Source organism: Ranitomeya imitator, chromosome 6 (assembly GCF_032444005.1).
Source record: "Ranitomeya imitator isolate aRanImi1 chromosome 6, aRanImi1.pri, whole genome shotgun sequence".
NCBI lineage: Eukaryota > Metazoa > Chordata > Amphibia > Anura > Dendrobatidae > Ranitomeya > Ranitomeya imitator.
This window is the reverse complement of record NC_091287.1, coordinates 16,937,463-16,948,554: the sequence shown is the minus strand read 5'-3', so window position 1 is coordinate 16,948,554 and position 11,092 is coordinate 16,937,463. Positions and strand designations below refer to the sequence as shown.

General features: G+C 42.7%; 2 protein-coding genes across 2 annotated transcripts; both read left to right on the top strand.

The window, feature by feature from the left end:
• Positions 1 to 6,345: 6,345 nt before the first annotated feature.
• Positions 6,346 to 7,878, top strand: LOC138643285 (trichohyalin-like). Its single transcript, XM_069732216.1, has one exon. The coding sequence runs from the start codon at positions 6,346 to 6,348 to the stop codon at positions 7,876 to 7,878; it is 1,533 nt and encodes a 510-aa protein (XP_069588317.1).
• Positions 7,879 to 7,907: 29 nt separating this feature from the next.
• LOC138643284 (octapeptide-repeat protein T2-like) lies at positions 7,908 to 8,546 on the top strand. The gene has a single exon (XM_069732215.1). It carries the CDS (start codon positions 7,908 to 7,910, stop codon positions 8,544 to 8,546), a length of 639 nt encoding a protein of 212 aa, XP_069588316.1.
• The last annotated feature ends 2,546 nt before the right edge of the window (positions 8,547 to 11,092 follow it).

The window sequence follows — 11,092 nt, the reverse complement described above, 5'->3', positions numbered from 1 at the left end:
TATCATCAATGTAGTGAATCTCATAATTATCTGAAACTGAAGCCACATCCCATGTTCAACCCTGGTAGGAGTCAACAAGTGGAGGGGTGTGGGTGTAACTTAGGAGCAAATAAAAGGTAAATGCCAACTTTTAGACGTCGTCAATACTTAGAGGTTTAGTAAGTTTCTTTTGTTTATTCTCTTTATTTTCTGTAATTGCATATGCTGTATTGTTTGTCCCCCTTTGTAAAATCTTTTGCATATATTTAACAAACACTGCCTATCAATCTGGAGTAAATATAAAACATAACAGTTCTGTTCTTTTTGTTCTGTAAACCGCGCCCCAAAGCCATATGCTACCAGAACGAGGCCTCCAGGCGGCCTGTATACAAATGACTGGTGGTGGCGGCGAGTAGTTTTTGGGTTATCGTGCAGTTAGCAGTGACCATACAAAGAGTTTATACACATATTCTATGCTTTGGAATCGGAGTAGTATATACCACATGCTGTTAGTTTCCCAATAACCGGCCTTAGTGGAAAAAGCCTGCGGCCTTCTCTGTTGATCGTCGGTCAATTGCATATTGTCTGGATGATAGGGGGCAGCACAGAGCTGTTCGTGACCCCCCTGGCTGCGACCTTTGACATTCCCCACACATAATCTCCAGTATACAACCTGTCCTACTTCTCCTGATATGTGATTGGCTCGTAGATTTGCCCCATTCAGGGCAGTTCTTTTTTGTTCTCCATGGTGGGCTGGTTTGCAGTGTGTCACATATTAGCGGCCTGCACAAGGTCACATTCTATTATCTTATCATATGGCTCTGGTAAATGAATGGGAAATGAAAGTTGTGTGTTTCAGCATTAATGTGCACAATCTCCTGACATCGGCCTCTCGTCCAGACTGCTGAGCGGACACGCATTGAATGCTTAATAAGGCGGATGATGGGATTCAGGATCCTCCTGCAGCAAGTAGCCGAGATCTGACAACACAGGGCAAAAATATACTGATATCATTCTAGAGAAATTTATCTACTAACGCATTTTATCTATCTATTATCTATTACATATCTATTATCTATCTGTTATCTATTACATAGTAACATAACATAGTAGTATCTATTATCTATATATTATCTATTATCGATCTATCTATTAATTATCTATCTATTATCTACTGTATCTATTATATATCTATTATCTATTTATAGATCTATTATCTATCTATCTATCTATCTATCTCTCTATCTATGATATATCTATCTATCTCCAAAAAGAATTACTGAGATTTATTTACACCCAGTCATAGTGGCGATATTTCATTCCAAGTGTGGACCTTTCTCAAGCAGAAGCCATCTTTTGAACTTCCTGACATGCTCAGTGCATGTCTCTGAAGCCGGGAAGCGTGCAACCGGCTTCAGAGACGCAGTGATGCTGCAGGAATGAGTGGCTCGCCTGCGTAGATTTGCATGAGCTGGCTATGATGTCGCTTCGTACAGGCGCGTGATAACATGGAAAGTGGGCTGACTAGTCAAAGCTCTGATTAGCGTAGTGAAAGCGGAGATTATAAATGATTTTTTTTTTAAAGCATTTCTTTCAGGCTACGTGCACATGTTCAGGATTTCTTGCAGAATTTTCCTGAGCAAAACAGGACATTTTCTGCAAGAAATCCGCATGCGTTTTTGCGCGTTTTTACCACGTTTTTGCAGCGTTTTTGGTGCGTTTCTTTGCAGATTTTTCCGGAGGTTCCCAATGCAATAATATAGTGGGAAATCGGCAAAAAATCCGCAAAATAAATGTACATGCTGCGTTTTTTTTTCGCGGAAAAAAACGCATCATGTGCACAAAAATTTGCAGAATGCATTCTAAATATAGTAACATAGTAACATAGTTAGTAAGGCCGAAAAAAGACATTTGTCCATCCAGTTCAGCCTATATTCCATCATAATAAATCCCCAGATCTACGTCCTTCTACAGAACCTAATAATTGTATGATACAATTGGGATGATGGGATGCATAATGTATGCTTTTTTTCGCGTTTTTATAGCAAAAAAAAACGTGAAAAAAAACACAAAAAATCTGCAACGTGTGCACACAGCCTAACTGAATTCTGTTATACAAGCCTGGTTAGGGAGGGAGGTTAATCGCATATAGCTGAATGCTGCAGGATTGGAGGGCATGGGGGACCTGACAACTTCCCTTTAAGAAAAACATGGATTTCTCTGGAATAAGATATCGGATTGCAGTAATGAAGGTATCCTCTTATGACCTACATGCTCATATGGACGGATTAGGAGGGTGGATCCTACTCACACATTCCCTGTAGCGGAAAATGAATATTGCGCCGTCTTCGCTGTGTGGCCAGGAGTGGTACTGCAAGTAAAATGTAATGGTTTATTGGGGACAATATTTTATTTGTATAGCCTTTAAGTGAAGGGATGGTTGTCGCCCCCTGTGCAGCTAATAGAGGGGTTGCCAGTGTTACTCATTTTTCCTGATACATTTTCCTGATTAGACATTGATACATTAGGCAAATAGATGTAGAGAGTAGTCACCGAGGAGTCCAGGAAAAGTCAGCGAAGAAGTGGCCATGGTAGGGGCACATAGGATGAAGACATGATGGGAGATCCATCTTTAACATGAAGATCTCTGCTTGCTGTTAGTGAATGGAAACATTCTTGTCCACATTCAGACGGTGGAAATAATCATCTGCAGAAGGGGGAAGGATGGAGACCTGGGGTTTTAGCATAGATGTGAGTGAGAATCCTGCTACTGAAGTGGTGGTCTGCCACCATGACTCCGGAGGCACTGGCACCACACTCTGCGCCCTGACCTGAGATCCGAGGGTTGTGTATCATCGCTTCCTAGGCTATATGCAGTGGGTGACTCCGACCATGAGCATCGAAGGTTCAGTAAAATCCCGACACAGTGTCCATTCATTCCGTAAGGGAGTGGTGTAATACATCTTTACTCCTGTGGTGGCGCTGTAAGGAAATTGCATCACGATTTCCCTGCAAATCACAGCTGGAGGCGACATCGCAAAAACGGATTGTGTGAAGCATGGAAACCCTTTAATTAAAACTGATCACTCCTTTTTTTAAACATCTTAACGAAAATAATTGCAGGAATTCAGATGTCGTTAATATCCAATTAAATTGTAAACTTAAAAATTTAATTCTGGGCGTCCGATGGGTCTGGATTTCAATTTCTCACACACCGTGGAGACATTTTACATTTCCAACTGGAGTGAGGTTAATTGGCTAATTAAGAACATACTGTAAATCCTGGAAGCCTCCCCCCCCGATGGGATCTACAAGGACTGGACCTGGAGACCCGGCCTAGGAGGAGCCGTAAAGAAATGGAAGACGCTCAGAACCGTGAAGACGGTCGAGTTCTTACCATAGACGGTAATTAGACCGGAGGTGTTAATTGACTTCACGGAGCGATTAAGACTCTGATTATTCAGCGATAAGGACGTGTAAACCCGCCGGAGTCACAGGGTGTTGGATAAACAGATCCCAAGTTCGGAGAAGTACGAGACGCGCAAAACATTTGTGAATCTTCAAATTAAATCATTAGTGTCGTTACTTGGCACCAAAGCATCAATGAGTTGAATGTGGGATTTACACAAAGTAACAGGAAGGAAGAGAACAGTGGAAGAAAGCGCAGAAGGAAAGGTAGGAAAAGAATGGAGGTAAAGAGGAAGGAAGAGGACAATGGAAGAAAGCACAGAAGGAAAGGGAGGAAAAGAATGGAGGTAAAGAGGAAGGAAGAGGACGATGGAAGAAAGCACAGAAGGAAATGGAGGAAAAGAATGGAGGCAAAGAGGAAGGAAGAGGACGATGGAAGAAAGCACAGAAGGAAAGGGAGGAAAAGAATGGAGGCAAAGAGGAAGAAAGAGGACGATGGAAGAAAGCGCAGAAGGAAAGGGAGGAAAAGAATGGAGGCAAAGAGGAAGGAAGAGGACGATGGAAGAAAGCACAGAAGGAAAGGGAGGAAAAGAATGGAGGTAAAGAGAAAGGAAGAGGACGATGGAAGAAAGCACAGAAGGAAAGGGAGGAATAGAATGGAGGTAAAGAGGAAGGAAGAGGACGATGGAAGAAAGCACAGAAGGAAAGGGAGGAAAAGAATGGAGGTAAAGAGAAAGGAAGAGGACGATGGAAGAAAGCGCAGAAGGAAAGGGAGGAAAAGAATGGAGGCAAAGAGGAAGGAAGAGGACGATGGAAGAAAGCACAGAAGGAAAGGGCGGAAAAGAATGGAGGCAAAGAGGAAGAAAGAGGACGATGGAAGAAAGCGCAGAAGGAAAGGGAGGAAAAGAATGGAGGCAAGGAGGAAGGAAGAGGACGATGGAAGAAAGCACAGAAGGAAAGGGAGGAAAAGAATGGAGGCAAAGAGGAAGGAAGAGGACGATGGAAGAAAGCACAGAAGGAAAGGGAGGAATAGAATGGAGGTAAAGAGGAAGGAAGAGGACGATGGAAGAAAGCACAGAAGGAAAGGGAGGAAAAGAATGGAGGTAAAGAGGAAGGAAGAGGACGATGGAAGAAAGCACAGAAGGAAATGGAGGAAAAGAATGGAGGCAAAGAGGAAGGAAGAGGACGATGGAAGAAAGCGCAGAAGGAAAGGGAGGAAAAGAATGGAGGTAAAGAGAAAGGAAGAGGACGATGGAAGAAAGCGCAGAAGGAAAGGGAGGAAAAGAATGGAGGCAAAGAGGAAGGAAGAGGACGATGGAAGAAAGCACAGAAGGAAAGGGAGGAAAAGAATGGAGGTAAAGAGAAAGGAAGAGGACGATGGAAGAAAGCGCAGAAGGAAAGGGAGGAAAAGAATGGAGGCAAAGAGGAAGGAAGAGGACGATGGAAGAAAGCACAGAAGGAAAGGGAGGAAAAGAATGGAGGTAAAGAGAAAGGAAGAGGACGATGGAAGAAAGTGCAGAAGGAAAGGGAGGAAAAGAATGGAGGCAAAGAGGAAGGAAGAGGACGATGGAAGAAAGCGGACGATGGAAGAAAGCACAGAAGGAAAGGGCGGAAAAGAATGGAGGCAAAGAGGAAGAAAGAGGACGATGGAAGAAAGCGCAGAAGGAAAGGGAGGAAAAGAATGGAGGCAAGGAGGAAGGAAGAGGACGATGGAAGAAAGCACAGAAGGAAAGGGAGGAAAAGAATGGAGGCAAAGAGGAAGGAAGAGGACGATGGAAGAAAGCACAGAAGGAAAGGGAGGAATAGAATGGAGGTAAAGAGGAAGGAAGAGGACGATGGAAGAAAGCACAGAAGGAAAGGGAGGAAAAGAATGGAGGTAAAGAGGAAGGAAGAGGACGATGGAAGAAAGCACAGAAGGAAATGGAGGAAAAGAATGGAGGCAAAGAGGAAGGAAGAGGACGATGGAAGAAAGCACAGAAGGAAAGGGAGGAAAAGAATGGAGGTAAAGAGAAAGGAAGAGGACGATGGAAGAAAGCGCAGAAGGAAAGGGAGGAAAAGAATGGAGGCAAAGAGGAAGGAAGAGGACGATGGAAGAAAGCACAGAAGGAAAGGGCGGAAAAGAATGGAGGCAAAGAGGAAGAAAGAGGACGATGGAAGAAAGCGCAGAAGGAAAGGGAGGAAAAGAATGGAGGCAAGGAGGAAGGAAGAGGACGATGGAAGAAAGCACAGAAGGAAAGGGAGGAAAAGAATGGAGGCAAAGAGGAAGGAAGAGGACGATGGAAGAAAGCACAGAAGGAAAGGGAGGAATAGAATGGAGGTAAAGAGGAAGGAAGAGGACGATGGAAGAAAGCACAGAAGGAAAGGGAGGAAAAGAATGGAGGCAAAGAGGAAGGAAGAGGATGATGGAAGAAAGCACAGAAGGAAAGGGAGTAAAAGAATGGAGGTAAAGAGAAAGGAAGAGGACGATGGAAGAAAGCACAGAAGGAAAGGGAGGAAAAGAATGGAGGCAAAGAGGAAGAAAGAGGACGATGGAAGAAAGCGCAGAAGGAAAGGGAGGAAAAGAATGGAGGTAAAGAGAAAGGAAGAGGACGATGGAAGAAAGTGCAGAAGGAAAGGGAGGAAAAGAATGGAGGCAAAGAGGAAGGAAGAGGACGATGGAAGAAAGCGGACGATGGAAGAAAGCACAGAAGGAAAGGGCGGAAAAGAATGGAGGCAAAGAGGAAGAAAGAGGACGATGGAAGAAAGCGCAGAAGGAAAGGGAGGAAAAGAATGGAGGCAAGGAGGAAGGAAGAGGACGATGGAAGAAAGCACAGAAGGAAAGGGAGGAAAAGAATGGAGGCAAAGAGGAAGGAAGAGGACGATGGAAGAAAGCACAGAAGGAAAGGGAGGAATAGAATGGAGGTAAAGAGGAAGGAAGAGGACGATGGAAGAAAGCACAGAAGGAAAGGGAGGAAAAGAATGGAGGTAAAGAGGAAGGAAGAGGACGATGGAAGAAAGCACAGAAGGAAATGGAGGAAAAGAATGGAGGCAAAGAGGAAGGAAGAGGACGATGGAAGAAAGCACAGAAGGAAAGGGAGGAAAAGAATGGAGGTAAAGAGAAAGGAAGAGGACGATGGAAGAAAGCGCAGAAGGAAAGGGAGGAAAAGAATGGAGGCAAAGAGGAAGGAAGAGGACGATGGAAGAAAGCACAGAAGGAAAGGGCGGAAAAGAATGGAGGCAAAGAGGAAGAAAGAGGACGATGGAAGAAAGCGCAGAAGGAAAGGGAGGAAAAGAATGGAGGCAAGGAGGAAGGAAGAGGACGATGGAAGAAAGCACAGAAGGAAAGGGAGGAAAAGAATGGAGGCAAAGAGGAAGGAAGAGGACGATGGAAGAAAGCACAGAAGGAAAGGGAGGAATAGAATGGAGGTAAAGAGGAAGGAAGAGGACGATGGAAGAAAGCACAGAAGGAAAGGGAGGAAAAGAATGGAGGCAAAGAGGAAGGAAGAGGATGATGGAAGAAAGCACAGAAGGAAAGGGAGTAAAAGAATGGAGGTAAAGAGAAAGGAAGAGGACGATGGAAGAAAGCACAGAAGGAAAGGGAGGAAAAGAATGGAGGCAAAGAGGAAGGATGAGGACGATGGAAGAAAGCACAGAAGGAAAGGGAGGAATAGAATGGAGGTAAAGAGGAAGGAAGAGGACGATGGAAGAAAGCACAGAAGGAAAGGGAGGAAAAGAATGGAGGCAAAGAGGAAGGAAGAGGACAATGGAAGAAAGCACAGAAGGAAAGGGAGTAAAAGAATGGAGGTAAAGAGGAAGGAAGAGGACGATGGAAGAAAGCACAGAAGGAAAGGGAGGAAAAGAATGGAGGTAAAGAGGAAGGAAGAGGACGATGGAAGAAAGCACAGAAGGAAAGGTAGGAAAAGAATGAAGGCAAAGAGGAAGGAAGAGGACGATGAAAGAAAGCACAGAAGGAAAGGGAGGAAAAGAATGGAGGCAAAGAGGAAGGAAGAGGACGATGGAAGAAAGCACAGAAGGAAAGGGAGGAAAAGAATGGAGGCAAAGAGGAAGGAAGAGGACGATGGAAGAAAGCACAGAAGGAAAGGTAGGAAAAGAATGGAGGCAAAGAGGAAGGAAGAGAACAGTGGAAGAAAGCGCAGAAGGAAAGGGAGGAAAACAATGGAGGCAAAGAGGAAGGAAGAGGACGATGGAAGAAAGCACAGAAGGAAAGGTAGGAAAAGAATGGAGGCAAAGAGGAAGGAAGAGGACGATGGAAGAAAACACAGAAGGAAAGGGAGGAAAAGAATGGAGGCAAAGAGGAAGGAAGAGAATGGTGGAAGAAAACGCAGAAGGAAAGGGAGGAAAATAATGGAGGCAAAGAGAAAGGAAGAGAATGATGGAAGAAAGCGCAGAAGGGAAGGTAGGAAAAGAATGGAGGCAAAGAGGAAGGAAGAGAGTGGTGGAAGGAAAGAAAGGAAAAGAATGGAGGCAAAGAGGAAAGAAGAGATTGATTGAAGAAATCGCAGAAGGAAAGGGAGGAAAAAATGGGGGCAAAGAGGAAGGAAGAGAACGATGAAAGAAATCACAGAAGTAAAGGTAGGAAAAGAATGGAGGTAAATAGGAAGGAAGAGAATGGTGGAAAGAAGCGCAGAAGGAAAAGAGAAGAAAAGAATGGAGGCAAAGAGGAAGGAAGAGAACGATGGAAGAAAGCGCAGAAGGATAAGAGAAGAAAAGAATGGAGGCAAAGAGGAAGGAAGAGAACAGTGGAAGAAAGTGCAGAAGGAAAGAGAGGAAAACAATGGAGGCAAAGAGGAAGGAAGAGAATGGTGGAAGAAAAAGCAGAAGGAAAGGGAGGAAAAGAATGGAGGCAAAGGTGGAAGGAAGAGAACGATGGAAGAAAGCACAGAAGGAAAGGGAGGAAAAGAATGAAGTCAAAGAGAAAGGAAGAGAACGATGGAAGAAAGCGCAGAAGGAAAGGGAGGAAAAGAATGAGGGTAAAGAGGAAGGAAGAGAACGATGGAAGAAAGCATAGAAGGAAAGGGAGGAAAAGAATGGAGGCAAAGAGGAAGGAAGAGAACAGTGGACGAAAGCGCAGAAGGAAAGAGAAAATAATGGAAGGAAGAGTGGGGGCAACAAGAAGAAAGAGGTGGAAGTGGATAGCAAAGAAGGGAAGGAAACCATGAATGAAAGGGAATAGGTGAGGCAGGAAAGGAAGAGAAAAGAACAAAAGTAAGGGATTGGTGGGAAAAGGCAAGAAAGGAGTGAGGAAAGGAATTAATTCAATGGAAAGAAAGAGATGGAAAAAGGAAATGGACCCATTAGGTAATAGGAAGAAGGATGAAAAGTTGACAGAACGGAAAACAGCAAGGAGGAAAGAGTGGGAAGTAGAGGAATGGAAAAAGACAAATGTTCAATGTATGGGAAGAAAAGATAGATGACAATGAGAAGATGATAAAGAGAAGTAAATGGATACAAAAAGGAAGGCACAGAAGGTAAGAAGAAAAAGGAAGGGTGAAATAAGGGGATGTGAAGGATAAGAAGTATGTCCAGTGTGTGTAACAAAATACTTACCCATCGCTGTCTTCTGCCATTTCCATCACATACGGTCGTCTCCTAAATCATGTGACTGCAATTATGGGATGGAAGGTAGGAAGGAGGAAAATTAGGAAGGGTGAGCAGAAGAGAAGAAAAGAAGGAACAAATGGAGGGAAGGAAGGGATGGAGGAAGGAAGGAAGGAGGGGAGGAAGGAAAGAAGGAGGGGAGGAAGGAAAGAATCATGCGAGAAGAGAAGAGAGGGAAGGAAAGAAGGATATCAAATGGATGGAGGAAAGGAAGGAAGGAATAAAAGAAAGGATGGAAGAATGGGAGAGAAGAAAGGAGGCGAAGGAAGGAGGGAAATGAGGGAAGAGATTGAGAAAAGAAAGAGAAGGAAAGAGGAAAGAAGGGAAGGAACGTATGAATGTACATCTGCAGTGCATTGGATGCATTTCTGCTTCCCGCATTGCTTGCTTTCTGCATTTGTAGCTTTCTATCACTCCTTGATGCTTTCCCAGCTTTCTTCATAATGGAAACCCTGAGCAGCCACACCGGTCTCTGCCCAGTCATCTGGCAGTGTTACATGGGACTGTATATAATGCACATTGTGCAGTCCTGCGATATTCTGTACACGCGGTAATGCACGGTGGCGCGCGCTCACTATGTCCTGCACTTATGTGGTGTTCCTCACGCGGATGGTAATATATGGTGAGCGTTTTTTCCTTGGTAATACATGGTGTCATGCGCTCGTTATAATCCGCACGGCTTATATTAGTGCAATTGTCTTACACAACCTTCTGCCAGTCCCCACGCCAAGATCCTCATGGGCAGCGACTTATCTGACTGCAGCGCCGGACCTGAATCATTAACATGTCCTTCATTCTAGCTTCTCACAGCTGCTTTACCCATAGGGCTGAATGAGGGAAACCCTCCATGGAAATGGCTGCACTCTGCGTGTGATCCTGTAAGTGATCTGTGCCGGAGATCTCTCCACAATGGAAGAAGATCAAGGAATCATACAACATAGTTTAGCACTTTTTCATTCAAAAATTTTTTTCCAGTCACCGAGCGCCCCGCACCTTCCTCCAGACACAAGCGGCTTTGGGAAATCTAATTGGTTTCTTATTAAAATCTCTTTCCAAGACGTTCACATTAACACGTCACCTGAGCTATCCAGAGCTGAAATCATAGATCAGCAGCAGCAAATTGTTTTACTTTCCAGAACTAAGTCTATTATATATCTACTATCTATCTATTATATGTCTATTATCTATCTATTATCTATCTATTATATGTCTATTATCTATTTATATATCATCTTTCTATTATCTATATATTATTTATCTATTATCTATCTATTATCTATGTATCTATTATCTATATATTATCTATTATGTATCTCTTTATCTATTTATCTATTTTATATTATCTATCTATAATCTATCTATTATCTATCATTTATCTATTATCTATCATTTATCTATTGTCTATCTATCTATCTATCTATCTATGATCTATCTATTATCTATGATATATTATCTATCTATCTATTATCTATCTATTATATATATATATATATTATCTATCTGTCTATAAAGTCTCATATTTTGCATATGGAATTGTTCTACCAACTGAACACAAGGTGGATATTAAGATAATTTATTTTGCTTAAGTCATGGCATTAATTGTGTTTTGCTCCGTCTGATCATGTTAATTACTTGCCTGTCAAATTATTTCGTACTTCTTCTGTGATTGTCTTTTATGAAATCTTTTATGAGTTGTTACACAATACTCCTGTCAGCCCCATTGTGCTCTGTCTTCTGTAGTCACTGAGCCAATTAGGGCTCCATTAATAACACTCCACCAGCGCGGCATCTCCTGTCATCTATCTATCTAACCATCTAGCTTTCTTTTTTTTCAGTATCTCACAACTAGATTGCTGACATTTTTCCTGTCTAGCTATATATATATTTCATATCTATTTTTATCTTCTTTCCTTCTTTCTTCCTTTTTCTTTCTTTCTTTCTTTCTTTCTTTCTTTCTTTCTTTCTTTCTTTCTTTCTTTCTTTCTTTCTTTCTTTCTTTCTTTCTTTCTTTCTTTCTTTCTTTCTTTCTTTCTTTCTTTCTTCCTTCCTTTCTTTCTTTCTTTCCTTCTTTCTTTCTTTCTTTTTCTTTCTTTCTTTCTTTTTTTCT

Bases quoted from the DNA above. Each gene is read 5' to 3' on its own strand.
- LOC138643285 (XM_069732216.1), top strand. From the start codon at position 6,346: ATGGAGGTAAAGAGGAAGGAAGAGGACGATGGAAGAAAGCACAGAAGG.
- LOC138643284 (XM_069732215.1), top strand. From the start codon at position 7,908: ATGGGGGCAAAGAGGAAGGAAGAGAACGATGAAAGAAATCACAGAAGT.